Genomic DNA, 27,367 nt, shown 5'->3' with positions numbered 1-27,367 from the left:
AACAGTCCTCAAACTGTCTCTTGCCAGCATGGCACTGCCTGCTGGTTTGAGCCACCCCCTACTCCTCCATTCATTGCTTATAAACCACGATCAGTCTTGTCCAACCGATCCAAGCACTATGCATTAGGGTGCAAACAGGACCTCAAGTCAGTAGCTGTCCCTAGCTCCAAATGACATTAAACATTGGATTCAAAGTTAAAAAGAAATTGGACTATTGTTCATTAAAGCTGCAAGAATGAATGAGATGCATCTTTAGAAAGCAACTGCAATGTTAGCATTTGCACTAAATCAAATGTAGAGATTTGTCCTGACTTTCCTTAATGTGCAGTTTGAAGGAGCAGAAGGATATTTGATTTCTCTTACACATACACATACACCCAACAGCCAAGCCCATCATCATACAGGAACTGAAGTGCCTGTTTCATAAGCTGTTTGCAAGCTTTGTCACTGGCAAGCTTGGGCACTCAAATGCTTGTGTGGTTCTTTGGATCATAGACCTTGATTGCAAGGCATTCTCCAACTGCTTTACAAAGAGGAACATTGATACTTACCAGGAATAGAGGGCATCCAGTGTTGGTTACCCTCCCATTTGCTCTCAAGGCAGGGCTGAAGCTAATTAGACAAACCTTTAAGAGCCTGTTGGAGGAAATCCTGCCCCAGTTTCCAAGATGCATTAAGCTTGAGAGTGTAAAAGTGAAGAAGAAATGCAATGAAGAAAAACACTGTAGAGGTAAGAAACATCATGAGTGATTATGACTAGGTGAGTATTGCGTTGTAGCCCTTTGTCTAGATCCACTTGTATCAAGGTTCACAGTTCTGTAAGACCTGTGTTGGTGAATGCAGGAACAATCCAAGAAAAGCTTTGCAGGGGGTTTTATCAATGCAAATAGCAGAAGACTTCTAGGCAGGCAGCCCACAGAATGGCCAGAACAGCACTGGAATAGCTACATGCTGCTAAGGTCTTGCATTCTGCCTCCAGGCCCCAAACAGAGACAAGTTTGCTCCAGGTGGAAATGGGCTCTTGGCTCAAGAAGAAGAGTCATGGAAAGACCTGTTCCTTCTCTGTTCTACGTAGTCTGCGAAACATGAAGGATATTAGATGAAGACTTGAGAGGGAAACTAGTGGGTGCCTGACTCAGAAGCAGGGAGGTTTGGAAAAGGGCAGGAACCAAGTAGTGCAAGTTGTCTTGAGAGCAGGTAGGAGATGGTAACCCACACTGGATACCCTCCACTCACAAAGAATGAATGCAGCCCCTTGTCAGATTCCTCACTCATGGTGACTGTGAAGGTGGAGCAGCCCTGGCAAGACAGTGAGGCTCACAGTTTTGAATTTGCTTGACTTAGGTAAAAAAGCTCCCCTGGAATTAACTTGCAGTTTTACCAGGCTCATTTTAACAAGATATAACCTACTGTTAAAGGTATATCTTTAATAAAGCAAATAGGGTGGTTTTCTGTTTTTACTTACAGGAGCTTTAAAATTAAAATACAAAATGTACAGGTCCAGTTCCAAAGCATTTGCTATTCACAGAAGTACTGCAATAAAGAGAAGTTAACTCAGCACCAAACCCCTTGCGCTCGGCAGTGTGAAACATATGACAAGATCTGGTAGCCAAGTGCAAACCATGTGGGCACATGACCAGTGTTCAGAAGAACTGGAAGCAGAGGGTGATGGTAGCACCTATGGGACAGAGACAGGTTCACCTGCACCGGCACTCGCTACATCCAGTGCTTGCATGCCCCACTCCACAGCAAGAGTGGCTTGGGATGCTCTTAGGGAACTTCAACAAAACCAACATCAGTACTTTTCATTCAAAATCACTGTGGCATACAACTGCAAGAGAGTTCAGGGTCCAATATAAGTTTTCAATTGCATACTTGAGGAAACTCAAAACCACTTGTTAAATTCACCAACGCTTTAGCAGAAGGTACAGAAACAGCAACAACTTACAGACAGAAGCCACACTGATTGTGCAGAGCACATGACTGTAAAGTTATGCACAGCAAACAACTCTGTAAACATGGCAAGGGTGGGTTTTCAGGAAACAAGGTGACAATTATAAATACAGGCAACATTGGCATCTTCAACCAGCTCAAAGAGTAACATTCGGCACCTGTCAAGATGGCCCATCGCCACACACAAGCAGAAGGCGGGTTGGCCTTCACTCGCCCTCGCCCCAACATTTAGTGTTGTGTATTTATATATATAATTTGGTATCTTTAATATACACATGTACTTAGTTTGTAGAAAATGGGAACTTAAATGTGCTTTTATCTTCATCAAAAAACTATATGCATTTATAACTAATAACCCATTTTACTTGTCAATGTATTAGAATGATATGACTTAAGAAAATATAAAAATAATATTAATACTGTCAAAAACCTTTATACCAGAAAATATTGTGGTTTATAATTACTCTTTCAAAGATGAAATATGAAAATTTAAATAGGTTTTATAAAGACTTCTCTCACCTCAATTAATATACAATGGGATAACTGTACACATTTACCTTTTTCTCATTTTAAGCACCAGTCATTCCCCCAGATCCACTTTGGTTGGAAGTTATCTCCTAATTCCACAGGTTCACTTATTTAATGGCACATATCAACTGAAAGTAGTTACTTTAATTCTCAGCACTACAAAAAAAAATAGTGTTTAAGTTCTCTCTCTTCTGAGCCAGCTCATGTTTTTACACACTAAGTCTAGCACTGAAATAAGACTTTAAATATTTGCAAGTAGTCTTAAGTATACTTTCATACATTTAAGGAGCACTGTATGGATAATGCCTTTGGCCAAATGTAAAAGTATCAAATTGTGTGTTTCAAAGGAGTGTCAGCCACAGAGGAACCCAATCCACCAAGACCTACAAGGGGCTTGGGCAGAGGTTCACAGGTAAATTCTGCCCTCTGATTGGCCTAGTAACTGGTATCACAACTGGAGGGGTTCTAGCTATCTTTGCATGGAGTTAATTAAACAATTGGAAGTGCCTGTTTTAGCAGGTTGTTTTTTTTTTTTTTTTGCACCACTGCTGTAACAAAGAACTTGTGTGGCACATCAATAACTGACACATTTTAAAAAAGCTACTGCAGCCTATGTCAGAGTGAAGATCTTGCATCTCATCAATTAGAAATCTGAACAAAATGAGAGTTGAGCAAAACTGACTGCTAGGTTTGCTTAAAAATACTCAAATTTGTTTCAGCAAGAAATGGTAACTATAAATCTATATGAAAAAATAGCTATAAAATACAGTGTTTTCTGTGGTAATAATGTAGCAGTTTGTTAGCAGGGTAAAGTCAGTCCACAAGCTTTGAAAGCGTCACAGTTTAGGGCTGTTTTTGTGTACACCTTGGCACCATTTGCTCAGCACTGTAAAAAGAGAGGAAGAGAGAGGGGAAGAAATCACCACTAGAAGCTGTCACTCCACAGAACACCCAGAAGACAGCCACCACTGCACAACTGTAAAACAAAGCAAACGTTTGTCACTTTGAAGACTTTGGTCCTCTGCCGCGTCTCTGCCAGGCAAAGCAGTCAGTACTGATGCATGTAGGATGGTCTGCGTTCGTGCTTGACTGGAAAAGGTTTAAAGCCCTTATTCATCGGTTTGTGCTGAGACGGCTGCTGTGGCGATTGTTGCTGTTGCTGCTGCTGCTGCGCATAGGCAAAATTGGAGGGAATCCCTGTCGATGGAGTGCAATCATTGGCTGTTGACCAAACGGGTGACTGCAGCATCTGCATTGTGTCATTCCACTGGCTGGCAGGGCTACTCATCTGATACAAAGACAGGCTTTGACTGGGCAGGCTGTGCTGCCAGGGGGCTTTCGGAGGCCAGGTTTTGGTTTTATTGTCCTGTAAGAGACCAGCGACAATGTCTCAGCTTCCTGCACAGCCACAGCTGTCAGAGAGCTGTCTTAGCTTTCTCAACCCCGTCCCCAACAGCAGGATGGCACTTTCACCCCTGCAGGAGTGGGTGGCAGCCAGGTGGGGCTCTGTTAACATGCACCATAAGTCTGCCTCCCCAATAACCCCAGTGTGGAGGGCAGCTTCAGCAATCTTGCTCACTGAAGCAGCTTACTTGTCCCACAGCCCATGGGGAGGGCATTCAAAACAAATCCTGCCCCACCAGGAGTGCCTTTATTGGTCATGACAGAGCGAGATTTTTCAAGCAGTGCGGCGTGGCACATTGGTGTGTCACAAATGGTCTGCAGGTGTGCCATGAGATTTGGGGGGAAGGTCATTTATTAGTAGGGCCATTGGGGACTATCAGCCCCCCACCAGCAGCCTGGTGTACCTTTTCAATTGTCAAAAAAATTGATGGCATGTCTTGACAATTTTAATGTCTTGTCAGTGTGCTGGGAGATGAAAAGGTTGAAAATCATTGTGCTAAAGTGTCATCACATAATGGAACCCAGAAACTGCCTACAGCTATGCAACTGTCCATGTTGTTTCACAGGCAGAGCAGGGACTATTGGGAAAGGTTCATTTCTATTCGCTTTGGCTCCTGCCACCACCTTTCACAGCTCAATAGTATACTCTGCCAAACCTGGTACCATCACAGTTTTTACTTTTAGCCCTCCCTTAATACTCCCATTACTTTGCTAGGCAGCCTTGTGGTTAAAGCCTTCTTCCACCCTGGGACATTCTGAGCAAGATCCTCAACCCAGGCAATTTCTGGGCCAACTCCAAAACCAGATTTTGAAGCGCAAGCCAGACAGGCAAGGCAACATATCTGTTCCCTAACACTGTAACATACAGGTGTCAGCATGCACATGAAAGCACATGCATGTTAGAAAGCAAAGTAGCTGCTGGGAAATTCTGTTCACTTCACACCAAGAAACAGATACTTAAACAATTAGCAAAAAACAAACAACCTGGGGCTTCATCATTCTTAAGAATCTAGCAACCTTTTGTTTACCATTTTGTTCCACCACCATTCAAACCCATCTTGGGACCCATATAAAACCACTGGAAAGTTGATCAAAAAGGCTGCCCCTGATATTAACCACTTTTTACAAGAGAATATTCAACATGATACTTGCCTGATTATGATCATCCGCTGTAGAAAGGAGGGGTGGGGAAGGAAGTGTGCTTGGGTCTTGCTCACCACTGCTGTGTTTCCTGTGGGAATATTTATTCAATCTGAAAAAATGATCTGTTGGCCCTGCCTTTTTGCTCTGAGAGTCAGGATGAGAAAATATTTCTTTGAACCTGGCAACAATCTAATGTATAGCTCCACTGCTGGAAGAGGGGGGTTCAGCTGAAGACAGGTTCCAGAAAATGCATTGGCACAAAGGACCAGTTCTGATACGCATTCCATGTGAGCCTGCTTTTGTGAACTAATATGAACTGTCAATCTGGGGGAGAAGTTCAGGGTTGCATTATTAATGGCATGATTTTGTGCATTTGCAATACCTAATATTTAATACCCAAATCGGCTCAGAGAGCTGCAGAAAGGTCAGACCCCTATTCTTTTGTTTTTTAATTGATCACACTCAGTCAAGAAAACCACAGTTATCAGTCCATCTCCCAAAAGTTCAACATCACTCATGAAGAGCAATGCTGATGGGTCCCAGAAAGAGGATTCATCTTATCTGACACCCTGCCTCCAATGACGGTCAGCCAAGTGCTTCCAGGAAACCTACTTATGACTAGGAGGCAACCGCCCCACACACACGCCTGGCATACTAGACTCTGCACATGACTTTGATGCAAGATGTCAAAGTATCTGCTCAGCACCAGAGAAGTGGCAGCATTTAAACAGCCTTTTAATTCTTCAGGCAAATGGAGGGAATGACTTGATCACTTGCTTAGAATTCACAGTAAATCCAGGTTTGGTTTATTACCGTGTATGCACACAACCCTGGCCCTCTGAATATACGTGTACCACAAAGGTATATTCATCATACATGTGTTTGTGACAAGCCTATAAATCTTCCTCCATGGGCCATATGACACAGGAATAGGCCTGCATCAAGAGCTGAGACTCTGTCCTCCTCACCTCACCCTGCCTTCCCAGCATCCACTGCACTGGAGCAAATCCCCATAAAACAATGGAAGGGGAAACACATAACCAAACCACAGCCAGAAACAGAAAGTGGATGCATGTTCCCCCAAACTCTGTGGCACTTTCTTCTCCCAGATTCACAGAGACCCAAGCCATCTTACTCATAGGGCTCTCTTCTGTACAATTATACACTTGAACCAGAAACAAAGAAGTATCCAGTACAGTAGCTGAAAGGAGAGGGTTTTAAAATTTCAGGTATGTTTTGCTTTTAACTCATACTTGGGCAAAGAAGAGTTTTTCAACAACCAGCATGACACTTCCAAGTTGAGGAGAGACTTCTAAGATCTTAATCCTCCAGCAAAACCCAAGGTCCCTCCTCCCACTTTGACAAGGAATTCACAAAAGGGACCCTCCCCTGCTCACCTTCTTTGTTTGACTGCAGCAACAATGTCTGGCCCTGAGAACATGGAAAACAGGCTGTCTCCATTGGCTGAGGAGGTCTCATCACTGGAGCTGGCTGAGTCACCCTGAGTACCTGACCAGCTACTTGTCATCTCCCTGAGAAGAGAACAGGAAGCAGTCAAGAGTGGACATGGGAAAACCTAACCACCCTGGCTGCTCTTAAAAGTTATTTAATTTAATCAGAGCAGAAGGACTCAAATGCAGACAAAATGTTCACTAGGCAAGCAGACAAGTCACACAATTTATTACAGAAAGAAGCTAAAAAAATAAACAGATGTAGTATCTGCAAGACACAATTAGCTTGCTAAGACACTTGCTAAGACTCATAGCCATGAGTTCCATATCTGTAGATTGTTAGTATCTTAAAAAGCACTTTAAAACTGATGTTACAAAGCAAAAAATCACAACATAATGTCTGCATTTGCCACCTTAGAAGATGTGGGCAGGGGATGTTTCAATAGTTATTGTTGATCCTGTGGAGGAGCAAACTGTCCTCCTGGGCCCACATTATGTATTCTATTATACAACAGCTTTCAAAGTGGGACACTGGGCAGCAGCGTTCTTTACCCTTCTGTGAAAAACTCTGGAAAGGGCCAGGTTCTGTGAGGGTCATCAGGATGAGTCCAGTTGCTACGTGCATTGCTGGGACGGCGGAAGTGCTGTGCTTGCCTTTTCTGCTGCATGGCCTGGCTCACCCCAGCCACATAGCGGGCAAACTCTGGATCAGAGCCAACTAGATATAAAAAAAGAAACCTGACAGTCAGTTGTTGACATAGCCAGCCATTGCTACTGCAATTATTCCCTCATTTAATCCTTTAAGCTCTGCTGTCTACCCCTCAGAATAAAAGAAACTCACACAAACACACCAGTCAGCAGTTGGGAATGTTTGTTCGCATACTCAATATTAAATACTTTGTTAGGTCGGCATATCCTGTGTAGAAGTAGCCCAGAAACAGAAACCAGGCATCTAAACCACCTGCAGATTCAACAGGGATGGCCATATGCAAGCGAAAGGGTTTCTCAGTGCCCCCCACTACCAGCAAAAGCACAGAGGATCTCTCACTGAAAGCTCCTTCTGTTTGCTTGGTTGTGTCCAGGGCCCCAAAAATCTGCCCCTGCACACAATAACTTGAGAATGTCTTACTTTTGGATGAGTTTGGCAGCCCACTACTTATGGGAAAAACTCATTTTCAGAAGTACATTTGTTTTTGTTGCCGAGACAGATGACCTTCCATCACAGAGACAAAGCGGAATGAAGAACATTCAAAGGAAGCAAATCCAAGAAAGCAAGAGGCACAATAACCCTGTACTGCTCCTCAGCTAATCATTGGGGAAGGAATTTTCTCCCCTTGGCCCAGTTTTGAGCTGAGAAATCTAAGCAATACAAATCTGTTCCATTCTATTTAGCTACAGAGCTACATCCTGGGCAAGAAGTACATACTTGCAACTGTCTAGCAGGGTGGCTAAACAGTGCCTTGTTAGCAGACATGGTTTCCAGGCAGTTCAAAACATGGCTTCTAGGAATGAGGTTGCAACATCCATCAGTGTCCAATACTTATGCATGGAAATGTTGCAAGTAAATGTTCCCTTGGTGCTGTTCCCCCTCCCCAAAATGGTATGCTAAGGAAATAGCCTAGGAGGCAGGGAAAGAAAATGACTGAAAAATGACTTTTAGCACAAGAGACACTACCTTGGAACTGTCAACCATCTGACGATCAGGATATGGGGCTTAGGAATACCCTGTGCCCAGAAACAACACTTATCCAAAGCATGGCCATCAGCAATTGTTTTTCTTACATAAGAGGTAATGTTTCAAACATCTGAGCATGGCTGTAGGAGAAGCAGGTAGTCTTGTACTACATTTGTTTTTAAATAAATGCACAGGAGACTGACTGAACACCCATCATTCCCCTCACACAGAGATCAAAAAATGCTCTGGGTGGGGGTAGTGAGAAAGAAGGAAAGACACACTATCAGGTACCTGTACATCACACCAAAATGTACACATATCTACTGCAGCAGTTCTGGTTGCATTTCTGGGAACAAATTTTGCCTTTTCCAAATACAGCTCACTACAAAACTGAAACCAATCTAACCATGAAACATAAATAAGATGCAAGCACTGTGAAAACAAGAACATATCTGCAGTACCACCTCCAAACTCCTGAAAAGTTATCTGCCCAGAGCCAAAATGCCTTCCTCAATTATTTGAATGAGGCAAAGAGCCCATCACATCACTAACCTGCCCTGAACCATGGATTAGCACTGCTTGCTTTCAAGAAGGGATGGGCAGACTTCTGGTTCACAGAATCTACTTTTGAAACACATATACACTGTTATACAGACATGTTTAAATTTACAGTGCACTAGAACTCCCTCAGGATCTCCGTGCAGTTCAACGAATCTACACTAAGCAATACTTAGCACGCATTCTGGTTTAAGAACAAACAGTGCTTTGCTGGATCAAGGACCATTTAAGCCCAGCACTGTGTCCCTTATAGCAGCCAGTCAGACTTTCCAGCGAAGCCTAGAAACAGAATATTCTGAGTGGCAGCCCCCATTTGTTTTTCAACATCATCATTATTATATCCTGCCCTTCTATTTCAGGGTGGCTTAGAAAAGATCATAATGTAATTTGTTACTAAGAGAAGTTAAATATCTCAAATAATATAAATGCAAGAGACAAAACAGGAAGAACAGTATTAAGCCAGAGAGAGAATCAGATGTTCAGCAGGTCAAAAGTCTGATGGAATAAGATGATCTTAAGTCTGGCATGGAAGAACATCAGGGAAGGGCGAGACAGACCTCCAGGGGCAGGGTATTCCCTTAGCCAAGTCACATCAACCAAGAAGGTTCCCCCTTATACTTCCATGGCAAAAGTCCCTCTGGTAGAGATGGGACACATTAGAAGGTCTCCCCCAGTGGAGCAGGCAAATCCATTTTACAAGAGGCAGTCCATCAGGTATCCCAGTCCTAAGTCACTTAGGGCACTAGCCAACTTTATTTGTATCTGGCCATTGGAAACACCCTGCCTCTGAAAGCAGTTTCAATTATGAGCTATTATAGTCAATAGCCATCAACAGGCTTCCCCCCAATTCTTTTTATGGATTAGGTCTTGATGCTGGGAGCCATCAGAGTATACAATCAACTTTTCCTATAGTAGCCCAGTCTACCTTTAGCCCACTCCTGCTTCAGAGGAAGCTTATAACAGTACAGGGAACTGATACATTTCCACCTCATAAGTTGGCAAGTGGTCTTAAAGGTTTTCAAGCAAAGCGAAAAGTGTTCCTAATGAAACAGCTAGGAAATCTCTACTGCCACCTTAGCCTTATCTCTTAGTTACTCTGGCTCTCCCATCAACCTCAAAAACATTAGCAACCATTTCCTCAATGGAGATCTACTAACAGGCCCCATTCTATACATTACACAACCCAACACACATTTTGGTGTTTTAAAACTTATACCTATTCTTGTATATATTTGGGACGCCAATTCCAAAAATGGCATCAGTTTTGCCCATCTAGTTTTGGAGATACAGAACAGCCACCTTATATGTCATACAACCGATCACTTGCACATCAACATCTAAGGTGGATATGCCATATCTCCATAACCAGAGCTGATGGGGCAAAACCAATGATATTTTTGGAATCATTGCCCCAAATAAATCCAAGAATAGGTCTAACTTTTATAGCACCAGAACAATTTTTTTTTGTTCGGCAGTGCTATTAATAGACTTACAAGAGGATACTGTATTTACTATTAGAATATGCACATACCTGCAGGGTCAAAAGGTAGAAACTCTCCCAACATACCAAAGATTCCATCACTTTGGTCACGATTCGGCCATGTGTTATTTCTAGGTCCTTGTGGCTTCTGCCCCAACACCTCAGACATCACATTGTCCATGTAACTGTTTACAAGACCCAAGCTATACAAGTCAGAATTCAGATCTGAGAAGGCATGACTGTTCCACTGATGCATATGAGACAGACCTGGCCCGACTGTCTGGGCTGACTGCTGGTTGGAATTGGTTGGCCACTTGCCAGGTGGCCGCTGCTGGGGCCCAATGGGCTGAAGCAGATGCTGATAGTACTGAATTTGCTGCTGCTGCTGGGGCTTCTGTGGCTGCTGCGGCAAACTTTGCTGCAGATGGTGCAAAGGAGTGTGAGACAAAGAATGCGGCTGCTGTTGCACTGCCACAGACTTCTGTTCTGCTACCGCTGAAGATGATGCCACAGAGTTCCTTCTTTTCACCAGTGGAGATGTCTGCTGGGACTTGCTCATATTGAACCCAGACAGGAAATCTATCACCTCCTGCATTTCCTGATCAGTTGGTAAATTCATGCCTTTGGCATCCTTGCCGTCATCATGCCTGCCAAGAAGAAACCCATTGACCACCTGATTGTTGAGACTCTGTGTCTGCTGGGCTGATTCCGCAGCCCTGGGGAAGTTTCCAATGTTCAGAATACTTTGCAGTCGTGCATCCATGTTGTTGGGCATTTTTGCTTTATCCTCTGAGTTGTTAGCTACAAAAAGGTTTTTGGAAGGTGTACTGGGAATGGAGTAACTTCCACTGTTGCCTGAACTTGCACAGGAAGTTTTCTTTGTAAACCTTGAAGTCAACTTGGAGAAAGTCTTTTGCAAGCCACCTGTTGATTTGCTTCCATTTCCAGGTGGCAAGTCAATATGACTGCCAAAGTCACAGATTTCACGCTGGAGTTGGATCTGAATGCAGGGCAAAGCTTGATCTCTGATTTAAGAAAAGAACAGCTATTTCAGACAAACATAGATCCTGATGAAAGGCAACTTTACAAGGAGACATGCCATTTGTGTTTCTCAAGAGTGTATATGAGACTATATTAAGAACGTGTTAAAGGCATGACCTTGCTTGCTCACACAGAGAAGTCCTTACTACCGAATCAGCTTTCCCATTGCCCCTTCTCCCCCTCACCCTTGAAATTTGCCCCACAGAGAAAGAAAAAAGTCCAGGCAACTTATTCAAGAGCAGCAGCTAGAATTAAGTTGTCTCAGATAATGTGGCCAGACACTCCCAAACAACGACAGTTCTACATGAGGCACACTTTATCTTGTAAATATAGTACTTGTCAGTTGTTCTTTTGAGTTGTCTTAAGGTGTTACCATAGCTAGATCCATGTTTAGATACACAGAGTTGCCCAGACAAATCAATATCTAAGGCTTTTTCCTGCAAAATCTTACCAGCATTTGAGGAAACTATTTAAAAACAGTCCCACTCAAGGGTTTGTGAAGTGATTCTATTTGCACTAGCACTTGATTTCCTCAGTTATTTTCCAACCAAAGTTCTTGCTGGGACTTTCAGGTTCAGACATTTCCTGGGGCAGGGGGGGGAGGTATAGTGCTGCTTGTTTTTGCAGAACACTATAGAAGCCAAAAAGCAGTCAACAGAATTCTGGAGTGGGGGGATAGAGGAGAATGGGTATTCTGGTGGTGACCATCCATGGAAAGGTATGGGCAGGTGGGGTGAGGGTGGTGGTGGAATTCAAAAGCATAAGAAGGTAGACAAATAGTGCATGCCACAGTGTCCTGCTCCACCAGTCTCAGTAACAGCCAGTAATAGCCACAAAACCTCTTGTTGCCACAACTACTCAGTGTTTACACTGATAAGTGAAACACAGTTTGTACATTGAGGTCACTGCTCTTTCCTGTACAATTGATACCTGGCTAGATACTGTATCCAGGCCTATTCTTAGTCAACTGGTGCCAAAAAAAATACTCAGCACAGTCGGGCTTCTTTATCCATGGATTCGGGACCCATATTGACTATGCGTGGGTCTTGAACCTGCAGGATCAGACCAACCTAGACCCTCCAAAAGCTTCCTTGGACCTCAGAAATCCTTATAAACTTCTAGTTTTCACCCAATACTGGAAGTGACCTTCTAAGGCCTTCTGAGGCCCTTGGAGACAGCGTGCAACCTCCACAAGCCTCAGAACACCCTCTGGAGGCGACCAGAACACAGCTCCGGTCTCTTCTGGAGGGTTAAAGATGCCAAGGCGGATTCGATTATCCATGGATTTTGGCATTTGCAGGGGTTCCAGGAACTACCCCTGCAGATGCTGAGGGATCACTGTATAGCAGGGCTTTTCAAACTGGGGCATCGCGACCCCCCAGCCTGTGGGCACTGGCCTCTGCCCCCTAAAGGGGCAGGGGCAGCCTGGAGGCAGGGAGGAGGCAGCGGCTGCCTTACCCAAGCCTGCTGCAGCCTCCCCAGGGTGCAGGGAGCCCGGTGCGAACCTTTGTTAGGGCTCCAAGCAGCAGTGAAAGTGAAAGTGGTGCAATTGTGCTCCACTTTCGCTTTAGCGCCGCTCCCCCCGCCCCCGCAAGAACTTACAGTGGCTCAAACTCTCCTGGACAGTTTGAAAACCCCTGCTGTATAGCATTAGCCTAAGACTCTGGGCCAACAAGGTGGAGATTCCTAAGGATGCTCTAGCCAAACAATGTAGAACCGAGTTTATCCGTGTTTGTCCTCCACTATACCACTTCACATGGTCCACCTATCTGAAGGACCACCAGAAGACACCACCTCAAGTACCACTGGTGGTACTTGGTAGTACTAGTAGTACACTGGTGACTGAAAAACTCTGATGTAGAATGCATATGAGCTCTGGGAAAGACTAGGTATTCTGCTGGGGTACTGGCCAGCAGGTCACTCTAAAAATTAGAAATCTCCCCATTTTATACATCAGAGTAAGTAATGAAGATCAACAGTTTTTTCAGTCTAGCCCAGCGGTCCAAACTTTTTGGCAAGAGGGCCACATCATCTCTCTGACACTGTGTCAGGGGCCAGGAAAAAAAGAGTTAATTTACATTTTAAATTTGAATAAATTTACATATATTCATTTAGAGATGAAACTTATATGAATGTATGACGGTCTTGCAATAGCTCAAGTTCTTGCACAAAGCAAGGCCGGCCTTTCCTTTGCTGCCACTGCTGCATCACAGATGTGAAACAGCAAGCAGTGGAGGGAGCCCTTGTCCCACAGCTCACACGAGAGATCAAACAGTTGCCCTCACACTGAGAGTAATCGCATCAGGTCAGCACGGACTCCAGCAAGTCTCCTGAGGGCCAGAGCTCACTGGAGACTAGGGACTCTCAGAGGGCCTGACTGGGAATACTCGAGGGCCGCAAGTGGCCCTAGGGCCGGGGTTTGGGTACCCCTGGTCTAGCCTATGACAGAGGGCTGCTTTTCAATCTAACAATGCATAGCATTGCCAGAGTCATGTTTTAAGCCTAAGTTTTTCAAATACGCACAGACTGATCTCATATCAAAGTCAGAACTGAAGTTTACTGAAGTCACTTATGTGTTGTCATGACAAGGACATCATCTACCTTAGCAAAGGTAGTAACTGGCAAGCGAGTCTGGCACCAAACTGATTTTAACACAGGTGCTGAAAAACAATTTGGCAGTTTGACCCAACTTATTTCTCCATGAGAAGAGCAAACCACTCAACATATGTCTGCCTACCTTCCTTCCTTCCACCGATTTAAGTCGAACACTGCAGTATAAAGCACATCAACCAATCCCAAAGTCTTCTCTGGATCCAGGCTCCTCTGTAGCAAAGACATGGTTGCAGGATCTTCTTTCAGGCACCTGCAAAAACAGTTAACAAGTCTCCAGCAGGTACTAAGCTCACTTAGTCTCAAACCACATTGATTTAAAAAAAAATTTGAGGGCAATTAACAATCTCCTTTGATTTTCTGAAGGAAGGGATCATAATTACCAAGTTGATGGGACTTGAACCACAATCCTGGATCCTTCTAAACTAATCTGTGGCGCATAGGCTTCTTTGTTTTCAATCTGTGCAGTATCCACAACCACCTAAACAAGAAAAGGCAGACAATTAGCACTCAGAATTTTAAAATTGCAATTTTCTCACCTAACACACAACTTGATTCCTTAAACTAGGGAAAGTTGTAACCTTCCAACCATTGTCAAGAAAGTCCCACACAACCTAGGCAATATGCCACTGCTTTTAACCATAGGGTGAATGCAGGAAATTGTAATGTGAAGAACTGCCTTAGTCACATTGATGAAACCAGGCCTGGGTCTACTTTAAAAGGTGCAAGTTCATTAAAGGATTTTCAACTGGCAACAAATCAAGCCTTTTAATGTGTGCCTCTTTTGAGGGGATGCAGGGACTAACAACTTTTGCCTGACTCACCCTGACAATTTCCTACATAAAAGGAAAACAAACCTCTATAATAAGATTTCTCTGAATTCCAGTTGGAGAATTGAAGGTGCTGCAAATGCAAGATGCTATTTCTTTTATAACACCAGAGTCATAAGCAGTGCTGTCCTGATCAGGACACTGACCAAAGGAGTTGAATCATGCAGTTAAGTGGCAAGTGAACCTGCCCCTACTGATCCTCCTCCCACTTCCTGGATTTGAAGTGGATGGGGGGACTGAAGCAGAAACAAAACATGGGGGAGAGAACAGTGGAATCCTAGAACAGAGGAGGCAGTGTAGCCCACCACCCTCCTTTCCTCTATGCTTCCTGTGCCTCCCCACTCCTTCTGAAACTAGGAACAGAAAAATGAAGAGCAACAGCTGGTATACAGCCAGAGGGGACAGCATGAGATGCACCATCCAAAGCACTCAGGTCATGGGCCAACTGCGGCCATAGGTATACATAAAAGATGTGAAATTGCACAACCATGTCAAGAGCTCATATGATAACCCAGTGGGTACCCTCAGTGCCCAGACATTCAAGGTTTCCTCTATATCCAACTGACAATTGAGATCTCCAAGATTCTGCAACTGAGGGAATGAAAATTTCAATGGCAGACACAAACTGCACTTGGAAGGGGCAGCACAAGTACTTTTCCAATTCATGATTCATTTTCTGAACAAACTAAATTCAAAGTACAGCCAATGAACATTTCTCACGCCCCATCCAGGAAATGACTCCTAGCAGCCATTGTTCTTGCTTTGCAGATGTTTCCGCTTATGACCACCACCCAGAAAACAACCTAAACGGATGAGAACCTCTTACCAGAACTTCAAGCTACATGCAACACAAGAGGAATTTCTACTGATAGTCAGAAACCATTTCCTCCTGAGAATGAACATGGCAGCTTCTGGACCAGCACAAATCCTGGGGGCTCTGGCTAGGCTTGGGAGAAGTCTGAGGCCCAAGGAGGCTGCCCTGCAGAGGAGGAGGAACCAGGTGCTGGCTCAGAACCCTCCCCTCTTTTTTTACACTGAGGATTATCCTAGGCTGGCAAAGTCCCAGGGAGCAGAGGCATCCTGCCTGTCTGGGTCAAAGGGAAGTACCTCATTTATCCGGCAGGAGATCTCTCAGCAAGTCAGGAGCCAGTTACCCATGCACTGATGAGTAATCAATGATGGTGTGACTAGAGAAACTCCAGCCTTTCCCTTCAGGGCATCAGGAAATGGTGTGAGCCCCTACAGCAATATTTTAGCCCAACAAGCCTGTTAGGTAGAAGAGGCTGAAGAATAATGATTTGCTCAGAGCATACACATTTCCCCATGTCCAAACTCAATATTCAAGCCAGAACACTCTGCTAACAACTCAAACCACTAGACTTTGTTGGAATATGAATGAGCCTGTATGGGCATTCCCCACTCCACCCTGAAACACCCAGATGAAATGGAAAGCTTCCTGATTACTTGAGGTTTAAGTGATCCTAGAAAATCAGGATCAAACTATGGTTTGAAAACCTGGTTTCTGGAATCACTTAAATCAATTTCCAATTTTAATGTCACAAAAAACTGCAGTTTGGTTAAATGAAATGGAAGCGTTTCCATTTAGCCAGGCTCATGAAACAGAGAAGAAACGCACAGACACGGCCTACTTTCCAAATTTATTGAGTTATCTGAACTAGACCACTGACTTCCTTCAGTCAATACTACTTCAAGACTGGGTGAGTAAAGAAAACTTTGCAACCTCTCTCTTTTGTGAAAATCAAGGAAATTCATGAATTTGTGCAGTAAGGCAAACAGGCCAATTTAACTAGACCATTCCACACAAGTACAGGCAATGAATTTTGAACTTGAGGCATTCAACTCTGGGGTATGCAAATACCCAAAGGTTACATGATTAACCAACCAGCTTCTCAATAATTACTACAGCAACTCTCAAGCACTCCAGCTTCTCCTTTCCAGTCTTCTGCCTCTCTTTTAATTCTATCCTCTTCATATTTTTACCAATCCACAGTTACTTACCAGCCCAGCTTGACCGAACAACAACTGTACAGCAGTCTTACAAGCTCCTCGCCATGTAGAAGGGCAAACCTGGTTCAGTATCTCAGTCACAGGAGAGTCATCCCTCGGGGTCACGCCATTATGGCAACCAGCTTCTTTTATCAGCTGTATCATCGTGTGCTGGAAGGAGGAGTATACAGTCACTCAGTGTGACAAATTTGGAAAGGCACTTGGCAGATAAAATTGCTCACATCCACCATGATTTGGACTCCGCTTTGGCAATATATAATGTCCACCAGGTATCCTGTTAGTTCCATTTTGGATTCCTTACAACTTGTACAACCTAAGGACACGGACAAGATCCTCTGGAGCCAGAGGCTGTCTGCTTAACCCCTTGACCCTTGCTCAGCATGGCATGTAAGATCTGCCAGATGGGGGGCTGGTCAAGTGAGTGGGGAGAGAGTTAATGCACCACGCAGGAAGGGGGCTTTGCCTTAAAAATGGTGCATCCCCCTCCTGAAGGAGCCTTCCCTAGGACCCACCATTTTCAATCATTTTAAGCCTGTTTTGATCTTCTCTTTTCTGCACAAGGTGATCAAGTGGGTGGTGGTGTCTTGACTTTAGAGAGTCCTAGATAAACCTGATTGTCTACATTGCTTTCAGTCTGGATTCAGGCTGGCCTTTGGGACAGGAATAGCCTTGGTCACCCTCATGGATGACCTATGCTGGGGACTGGACAGAGGGAATGCATGCCTGTTGGTTCTACTAAACCACTCAGCAGTTTTCAACACAATTGAAAATTGTGTCCTTCTGGATTGGTTGGCTGAGTTGGGACTTGGAGGTGCTGTTTTGCAATGGTTCTGCTCCTTCTTGGCAACAGGTTCCAGAAGGTTGTACTGGAGGATGCCTGTTCAGCACCTTGGCCAGTGGTATGTGAGGTACCACAGGGATCTCTTAGGTTCAGAATGTTTCTGTTAACTGCTTTAGGTACCTACATAAGTGGGGAAAAGATAAACTGCTATACAATATTTGGCACTTATAATTCCTATGTATCACATATATACAATGCTCAAATCCTCTCAGCTGCTTCAGATTCCTCTATTTGCTACAGCATGTGAAAGAAACTGGTCTGAACTTGGAAATATACATTTGGCCCTTAGTATATCTAATACTGACTATATTTGAAATTTGAATAAAACTAAGATATTTATACTTTCAAATTTTATGGTGATATCAAAAAGCACAATTTTATACATACAAAATGCATGTCCTTAAGGTAGTAAAGCAAATTTATGTCTAATAAAGAGAAAGAACACAGAGATTCAATTTTTCCCCAGGGTTTCCAAATTTCGAGAAGTTTTACATCTCTATTCTTCACTCCTGCAGGCTGAGATGAGGATACATAAGAAGTAGCCATGTATCAAATCAGACCTCCAGTCCATATAGCTCAGTGTTCTTGACAATGAGAGGCAGCAGCTCTCAAACAGGAATTTCTCTCCCCTATCTGGAGATATTTTCAGGGATTGCACCTGAGAATGCAGCAGGGGCTCTACCACTGAGCTATAGTACTCCCTTGCTTTAGGACAGAGGTGCCTAAACCCTAGGCCGGGGGCCACTTACAGCCCTTGGGGACTCCCAGTTTGGCCCATGGGGAGCTCCCAGTCTCCAATAAGCCTCTTGCCCTCTGGAAACTTGCTGGAGTTCGCACAGGCCCGACGCAACTGCTCTCAGCGTGAGGGCAACTGTTCAACCTCTCATGTGAGAGGGAATGAGGGTTCCCTCCACTGCTTGAAGTTTCACATTTGTGATGTAGCAGCAGCAGTGAAGGAAAGGCCAGCCTTGCTTTGTGTAGGCCTTTTATAGACCTTGAGCTATCGCAAGACCTTCGTTCATTCATATAAGTTCTCTCTCTAATATATTCATTTGCATAAATTTATTCAAATTTGATATATAAATTCATTTTTTTTTTTTCCTGGCCCCCGATACAGAGTCATAAGAACATAAGAACATAAGAACAGCCCCACTGGATCAGGCCATAGGCCCATCTAGTCCAGCTTCCTGTATCTCACAGCGGCCCACCAAATGCCCCAGGGAGCACACCAGATAACAAGAGACCTCATCCTGGTGCTCTCCCCTACATCTGGCATTCTGACTTAACCCATTCCTAAAATCAGGAGGTTGCGCATACACATCATCGCTTGTACCCCATAATGGATTTTTCCTCCAGAAACCCGTCCAATCCCCTTTTAAAGGCGTCTAGGCTAGACGCCAGCACCACATCCTGTGGCAAGGAGTTCCACAGACCGACCACGCGCTGAGTAAAGAAATATTTTCTTTTGTCTGTCCTAACCCGCCCAACACTCAATTTTAGTGGATGTCCCCTGGTTCTGGTATTATGTGAGAGTGTAAAGAGCATCTCCCTATCCACTCTGTCCATCCCCTGCATAATTTTGTATGTCTCAATCATGTCCCCCCTCAAGCGTCTCTTTTCTAGGCTGAAGAGGCCCAAACGCCGTAGCCTTTCCTCATAAGGAAGGTGCCCCAGCCCCGTAATCATCTTAGTCGCTCTCTTTTGCACCTTTTCCATTTCCACTATGTCTTTTTTGAGATGCGGCAACCAGAACTGGACACAATACTCCAGGTGTGGCCTTACCATCGATTTGTACAATGGCATTATAATACTAACCGTTTTGTTCTCAATACCCTTCCTAATGATCCCAAGCATAGAATTGGCCTTCTTCACTGCCGCCGCACATTGGGTCGACACTTTCATCGACCTGTCCACCACCACCCCAAGATCTCTCTCCTGATCTGTCACAGACAGCTCAGAACCCATCAGCCTATATCTAAAGTTTTGATTTTATTGCCCCAATGTGCATGACTTTACACTTACTGACATTGAAGCACATCTGCCATTTTGCTGCCCATTCTGCCAGTTTGGAGAGATCCTTCTGGAGCTCCTCACAATCACTTCTGGTCTTTACCACTCGGAAAAGTTTGGTGTCGTCTGCAAACTTAGCCACTTCACTGCTCAACCCTGTCTCCAGGTCATTTATGAAGAGGTTGAAAAGCACCGGTCCCAGGACAGATCCTTGGGGCACACCGCTTTTCACCTCTCTCCATTGTGAAAATTGCCCATTGACACCCACTCTCTGCTTCCTGGCCTCCAACCAGTTCTCAATCCACGAGAGGACCTGTCCTCTAATTCCCTGACTGTGGAGTTTTTTCAGTAGCCTTTGGTGAGGGACCGTGTCAAACGCCTTCTGAAAGTCCAGATATATAATGTCCACGGGTTCTCCCGCATCCACATGCCTGTTGACCTTTTCAAAGAATTCTATAAGGTTCGTGAGGCAAGACTTACCCTTACAGAAGCCATGCTGACTCTCCCTCAGCAAGGCCTGTTTGTCTATGTGTTTTGAGATCCTATCTTTGATGAGGCATTCCACCATCTTACCCGGTATGGATGTTAGGCTGACCGGCCTATAGTTTCCCGGGTCCCCCCTCTTTCCCTTTTTAAAAATAGGCGTGACATTTGCTATCCTCCAATCTTCTGGCACTGTGGCCGTTTTGAGGGACAAGTTGCATACCTTAGTCAAGAGATCTGCAACTTCATTCTTCAATTCCTTAATAACCCTTGGGTGGATGCCATCAGGGCCCGGTGACTTATTGATCTTTAATTTATCAATGAGGTCTGAAACATCTTCTCTTTTAACCTCTATCTGACTTAACTCCTCGGTCAGGAGGGGCCGTTCGGGCAGCGGTATCTGCCCGAGGTCTTCTGCCGTGAAGACAGATGCAAAGAACTCATTTAATTTCTCTGCCATCTCTAAGTCTCCTTTTATCTCCCCTTTCCCTCCCTCACCATCCAGAGGGCCAACCGCTTCTCTGGCGGGTTTCCTGCTTCTAACATATTTGAAGAAGCTTTTATTATTCCCCTTAATGTTGCTGGCCATGCGTTCCTCATAGTCTCGCTTGGCCTCCCCTATCACCTTCTTACATTTCTTTTGCCACAGTTTATGTTCCTTTTTATTCTCTTCATTAGGGCAAGACTTCCATTTACGGAAGGAAGCTTCCTTGCCCTTCACAGCCTCTCTAACTTGGCTGGTTAGCCATGCGGGCACCCTCCTGGATTTAGTGGAACCCTTCTTTCTTTGCGGTATACACCTCTGCTGGGCCTCTATTACTGTTGTTTTAAGCAGCCTCCATGCTCTCTGGAGAGATTGGACTCTTTTTACCCTCCCTTTCAACCTCCTTCTAACCAGCCTCCTCATTTGAGGGAAGTCCGCCCGTCGGAAGTCAAGGGTTTTTGTTAGAGATTTGCCTGGTATTCTTCCCCCAACGTGCACGTCAAAACAGATCGCAGCATGATCACTGTTCCCCAATGGTTCAGTAACGTTTACATCTCTAACCAGGTCCTGCGTACCGCACAAAATTAAATCCAGAGTCACCTGTCCTCTGGTGGGCTCCGTGACTAGCTGATCTAAGCCACAGTCATTTAGCACGTCAAGAAATCCGGTTTCCTTATCGTGACCAGAACACAAATTGACCCAGTCAATATGAGGATAATTGAAGTCCCCCATGATTACAACCCTGAGAGATGTGGCCCTCCTGTCAAAAAGTTTGGACACCCTGCTATGGGATAATGGGGTGGCAAGAGGTATGTACGAGTAAGGTAACTTCTACATTAGGGTATGAGCCACCAGAACTCCTGAGGGTTGCAGCTAACTTAGGGAAAAGGCCTCAGCAAGCTATAAGGGGAAGGCAAAGCAACCAAAAAGAACCACCCAAGTCTGAAGCTTCTGCAATAGAAAGGAGTCACGGTTAAATGTAAATCAGTTTTGGATAACAGTTTTGTCTACAATAAAATACTGTTGGAACACCTACATACTCTTGAGTTTCTCCTGAATGCACTTCCCACAGTGGGACAAGTGTTAAAATGTTTGCTTTGCACATAAATCCTTAGCACAGAAGACCTTCCCAAAAAAGGTATTACTGTGATTGACAAGTGAGCTAAGTTTCATGTTATTACCGTTTTTAGCTTCAGATTATCTGCTGCAGACTCATTAAAGGATATTCCTTTCAGAAATTGGGCACCTATCTGAACAGGAACTGTTGGGAGTTCACACTGAATCGGCTGAGAGGGGGTCTGTCTCCGCCCCGTCTGCTGGGCTTCAGCATCACTGCAACAACCCTTAATACACAGAAGAGCAAAACAACAAGTTAGAGAGAAAGCCAACTGCAACAAATTCAGTCTCGGCTGCATTAATGCAACAACTTTACTAGGAAAGGAAAAAAAAACTTTGGTCTTGCCTGCAGACTTGCTTCAATAGCTTTTGGGTTCAAGTGGAAGCCGGCTTTCATCGCATATTCACAGTGACCCAAACTCTCCAAGGCAACTTTATAGGCCTGATATTAAAAGAAAGTTCAAGAGTTTCATATCTGGAAACAAAAAAACCTCCCACTGGGCTCCCCGAAGCTTCACAAGTGAAAGTGGAGCGATCGCATTCTGCTTCCTCTAAAGCAGAAGTTGAGCACAATTGCTTCACTTTGGAAGCATCAGGGAGCCCTGCGGACAGTTGCACAGGGCTCCCCGCACCCCCAGGAGGCTCTGGTAAGTGTACCCAAGCCTCTGCAGCCCCCCAAGTTGTGTGATCTTAGGAACCGCATTGCTGCCTTCCCCCCACCCCTGCTGTCTCTCCCCCCCCACCCCCACAAGAACTTACTACAGCTTTCAAACTCCCTGGGAGTTTGCCTGGGAGTTTGCAGCCCAAGGTAGTTGTGTTTTCTTTTTCTGGTTGTTTGGCTGTAACTTTTGATAGACTACAGCTATTTCAACATGGTTTGCTTCATTGCATTCTGTATTAAGTTAGTTACTGAATTATATAACATAGTAGTGTTATTCAAAAATACCAAGATTTTCACAGTTTTGGTCAGTGGTGGTATCATTTCCCTAAGCATGTCACCCATCATGGGACCACCCAGCCCAGTCCACATCCACCATGCTCTCCTAGCAACACCACTGCAAAGTGCTTATTTCTGGTCATCATCTGCTTAATGACATCACTTCCAGTCTTCCACAGGCACCATGAATGCTATTTGGTCCACAGTAAGAAGTGAGTTTGACATCCCCTAGAGCCAGGGGTGTCAAACATAAGGCCTAGGGGCTGTGGCCCACGGAAGCTTTTTATCCGGCCCTCAGGCACTCAGCTGCTGAGTAGTGCTGAGGGGTTACTGCTGAAAGGGCAGTGCACATGAAAACTGGGCTCTCCCATATCTTGAAATATGATCAAGATTTGCAAATTTTCTCTTCTGTCATTAGCAGCTAATGAGTTCGAAAGTGATAAAAAATGCTTATTTTTGGTTATGATCTGTTTAATGACATCACTTCCAGCCTTCAGCAATATGAATGCTATTCAGCCCTCTGTATGAAAGGTTGGACACTACTGCCCTAGAGTGTCTCCAATAGGTGCCTGTTGAGCCTCATTTGAAAGAGAAAATGACAAATTCTAGGGTAGCCACTCCATGGCAGATCCATCTCAGCCTTATCGTCTATCCCCACCCGGGGTGGAACACAAAGAAGTCAAGCAATTAAAGTAACTAACCTGCAAAGCACTGTCAATTTTCAAGTTCAGTTCTTTTAACTGGTGCTCAGGAATTGCCACACTTTGGGAACAGAAGAGCTGCTGGACCTCAATTCCAGACAAACAGCCATCACAGCCTCTCTCTCGTAGTCGTGACGTTGCCTTAAACAAAGTTAAATGTATGGGGAAGATAAAACATTTGGAAGATGTGGGAGAACCCGTAGACATTATATATCTGGACTTTCAGAAGACATTCAACACAGTCCCTCACCAAAGGCTACTGAAAAAACTCCACAGTCAGGGAATTAGAGGGCAAGTCCTCTCATGGATTGAGAACTGGTTGAAGACCAGGAAACAGAGAATGGGTGTCAATGGGCAATTTTCACAATGGAGAGAGGTGAAAAGTGGTGTGCCCCAAGGATCTGTCCTGGGACCGGTGCTTTTCAACCTCTTCATAAATGACCTGGAGACAGGGGTGAGCAGTGAGGTGGCTAAGTTTGCAGATGACACCAAACTTTTCGAAGTGGTGAAGACCAGAAGTGATTGTGAGGAGCTCCAGAAGGATCTCTCCAAACTGGCAGAATGGGAAGCAAAATGGCAGATGTGTTTCAATGTAAGTAAGTGTAAAGTCAAGCACATTGGGACAAAAAATCAAGACTTCACAAATAGGCTAATGGGTCTGAGCTGTCTGTGACAGATCAGGAGAGAGATCTTGGGGTGGTGGTGGGCAGGTCGATGAAAGTGTCAACCCAAAGTGCGGTGGCAGTGAAGAAGGCCAATTCTATGCTTGGGATCATTAGAAAAGCTATTGAGAACAAAACAGCTAATATTATAATGCCATTGTACAAATCGATGGTAAGGCCACACCTGGAGTATTGTGTCCAGTTCTGGTCGCCACATCTTAAAAAGGACACAGTGGAAATGGAAAAGGTGCAAAAGAGAGCGACTAAGATGATTGCTGGGCTCGGGCACCTTCCCTATGAGGAAAGGCTAGGACGTTTGGGCCTCTTCAGCCTAAAGAAGAGACGCCTGAGGGGGGACATGATTGAGACATAACAAAATTACGCATGGGAAGGATAAAGTGGATAGAGAGATGTTCTTTACACTCTCACATAACACCAGAACCAGGGGACATCCACTAAAATTGAGTATTAGGAGAGTTAGGGCAGACAAAAGAAAATATTTCTGTACTCAGTGTGTGATTGGTCTGTGGAACTCCTTACCACAGGATGTGGTGATGGCGTCTGGCCTGGACGCCTTTAAAAGGGGATTGGACAAGTTTCTGGAGGAAAAATCCATTATGGGTTACAAGCCATGATGTGTATGTGCCATCTCCTGATTTTAGAAATGGGCTATGTCAGAATGCCAGATGCAAGGGAGGGAACCAGGATGCAGGTCTCTTGTTATCTGGTGTGCTCCCTGGGGCATTTGGTGGGCTGCTGTGAGATACAGGAAGAATGAACGAACCAGAGAGGCCTGCTCAGGTAGGATGATTTAGTTTTCTTCAGCTGAGAAAGATGATGCTGGCATAAATGAGGTTGCCCCCAAACAAAAAAAGACAGATAGTTGTTGTATTAGGTTATGTTGTGGGTACCATGGTCACAGATATTTTCTGTAGGAATACTACAAACTTTTAATAAGATTGTGGAGTTAACAGTATCCAAGAGATTAATCCATAGGCTAATCCCCAAGATCGGATGTCCACCCAGGCTCCTCAGCATCATCAGATCTTTCCACAAGGACGTGAAGGGCACTGTTGTCTTTGATGGCTCCACATCAGACCCTTTTGACATCCGAAGCGCAGTGAAGCAGGGCTGTGTTCTTGCGCCAACCTTGTTTGGGATTTTCTTCGCTGTCCTGCTGAAGCAGGCCTTTGGAACTGCAACAGAAGGCATCTATCTCCGGACCAGATCAGACGGAAAGCTCTTCAACCTCTCCAGACTGAGAGCAAAATTCAAAGTCCAGCGGAAACGTCTGCGTGACTTCCTCTTTGCTGACGATGCAGCTGTCACTACCCACTCTGCCAAAGATCTCCAGCAGCTCATGGATCGTTTTAGCAAGGCCTGCCAAGATTTTGGACTGACAATCAGCCTGAAGAAAACACAGGTCATGGTTCAGGATGTGGACTCACCTCCCTGCATTACAATCTCTGCGCATGAACTGGAGGTTGTCCATGACTTTGTGTGCCTTGGCTCAACGATCTCCGACACTCTTTCTCTTGATACCGAGCTAAACAAGCGCATCGGTAAAGCAGCTACCACGTTTTCCAGACTCACAAAGAGAGTCTGGTCCAACAAGAAGCTGACGGAACATACCAAGATCCAGGTCTACAGAGCTTGTGTCCTGAGTACACTTCTGTACTGCAGCGAGTCATGGACTCTTCGCTCACAACAGGAGAGGAAACTGAGCGCTTTCCACATGCACTGCCTCCAACGCATCCTCGGCATCACCTGGCAGGACAAAGTTCCTAACACCACAGTCCTGGAACATGCTGGAATCCCTAGCATGTATTCACTGCTGAAACAAAGACACCTGCGTTGGCTCGGTCATGTCGTAAGAATGGATGATGGCCGGATCCCAAAGGATCTCCTCTATGGAGAACTCGTGCAAGGAAAGCGCCCTACAGGTAGACCACAGCTGCGATACAAGGACATCTGCAAGAGGGATCTGAAGGCCATAGGGATGGACCTCAACAAGTGGGATACCCTGGCCTCTCAGCGGCCCGCTTGGAGGCAGGCTGTGCAGCATGGCCTTTCCCAGTTTGAAGAGACACTTTGCCAACAGTCTGAGGCTAAGAGGCAAAGAAGGAAGGCCCATAGCCAGGGAGACAGACCAGGGACAGACTGCACTTGCTCCCGGTGTGGAAGGGATTGTCACTCCCGGATTGGCCTTTTCAGCCACACTAGACGCTGTGCCAGAACCACCTTTCAGAGCGCGATACCATAGTCTTTCGAGACTGAAGGTTGCCAATACAATCCATAGGCTATAAACTATAACTCCAGGAAAAAGCCAAGTGGCAGAAGAACAACCAAGGAAGCCACCTTCATGCCCCACTCACGTGTGTCCTTGAGGCATTTGGATAATAGACTGCGGAACTTAGAAGACAATAACCTAATCCAGCAAAGTGGCTATTACCCTCTTACCTCTGCTGCTCCTCTCCAAGACCGCACAGCTTCTTCTAACTCAGCTGTGGGGCTTCCACTGGCTGCCTCAGTCATACTAGAATGTTTTCTTTCCTGAGCGACAGCCTCGGCAAAACATGAATGAGCCACTGGTTGGACCTTCTGCAAAGCTTGGGATAAAAACTGAAAATGAACCTGCATCACTGTCAAGAAACATCGTCCAAGTACCTGTGAAGCAAAGAAAAAGAGAGAGAGAGAGAGAGAGAGAGAGAGAGAGAGAGAGAACATTAATACTATTGTTAAGAATATTTAAGTACCACTTTTCAACACCAAAGGTCACAAAGCTGTTTACAGAGAAGTTAAATGGCTCCTTTCTCCAAAAGGACGTAGGAACAGACATCAGCAAACAGCCACTAGAAAAGACACTATGCTGGGGTGAAGAGGGACTTCCCCTATTAAATATTAGAGGAATACCTCCACTTAGGAAGTAGGGATCTTTTTCAGAGGTGTGTTCTCATATGAGGGTAGATGTAGTTCAAACAATTACCATTAAATAAATGATTTAGGGCCCATTCCTATCCAACTTTCCAGCACTGGTGCAGCCGCAATGCAGCCTCAAGGTAAGGGAAGAAATGTTCTCATACCATCAAGGCCTTCAAGACTGCCTCCCCACCACAGCATGCATGCCCCATGGGTATGGCTGCATTGGCACTGGAAAATTAGATAGGATTGGGTCCTTACTCCTCTACACCTAACCTTGAGATTAACAAAAGCATATACAAATCCATAATTAAATACTGCAATATTCCAATTGGAAGTAATAAGGTGGAAATAAATGAACCCAGGATTGCAATTAGTGCCCAATCCAGAAAATGCAAGAGAAGTGCGTAACAACAAATATTTGAGAAAATATGTTATAGCATATAGCCAAAGCAACCAACACGCAGACACTTTTACATAGACTGACTTTTCAACAATACTGAAACATTCTCT

General features: G+C 44.8%; 1 protein-coding gene across 4 annotated transcripts in view; it reads right to left on the bottom strand.

Annotated features, from left to right (window-relative positions):
- Window positions 1-1,389: 1,389 nt before the first annotated feature.
- Window positions 1,390-27,367, bottom strand: part of GARRE1 (granule associated Rac and RHOG effector 1) — a 94,235-nt gene continuing 68,257 nt past the window's right edge. For all 4 annotated transcript variants that reach the window (XM_066636775.1, XM_066636776.1, XM_066636774.1 and 1 more), the window contains 12 exons: window positions 26,396-26,602; window positions 23,274-23,414; window positions 21,982-22,077; window positions 21,701-21,862; window positions 16,693-16,851; window positions 14,227-14,324; window positions 13,971-14,096; window positions 10,244-11,217; window positions 7,032-7,197; window positions 6,426-6,560; window positions 5,038-5,116; window positions 1,390-3,847 (listed from right to left, as the gene is read on the bottom strand). In XM_066636775.1, coding sequence (XP_066492872.1) covers window positions 3,530-3,847; window positions 5,038-5,116; window positions 6,426-6,560; window positions 7,032-7,197; window positions 10,244-11,217; window positions 13,971-14,096; window positions 14,227-14,324; window positions 16,693-16,851; window positions 21,701-21,862; window positions 21,982-22,077; window positions 23,274-23,414; window positions 26,396-26,602 — 2,661 coding nt within the window. In that variant the 3' untranslated portion in view covers window positions 1,390-3,529. The remainder of the gene's footprint in view (window positions 3,848-5,037; window positions 5,117-6,425; window positions 6,561-7,031; window positions 7,198-10,243; window positions 11,218-13,970; window positions 14,097-14,226; window positions 14,325-16,692; window positions 16,852-21,700; window positions 21,863-21,981; window positions 22,078-23,273; window positions 23,415-26,395; window positions 26,603-27,367) is intronic.

Source organism: Tiliqua scincoides, chromosome 9, assembly GCF_035046505.1.
Source record: "Tiliqua scincoides isolate rTilSci1 chromosome 9, rTilSci1.hap2, whole genome shotgun sequence".
Taxonomy (NCBI): Eukaryota; Metazoa; Chordata; class Lepidosauria; order Squamata; family Scincidae; genus Tiliqua; species Tiliqua scincoides.
This window is presented reverse-complemented; position numbering and strand designations above follow the sequence as displayed.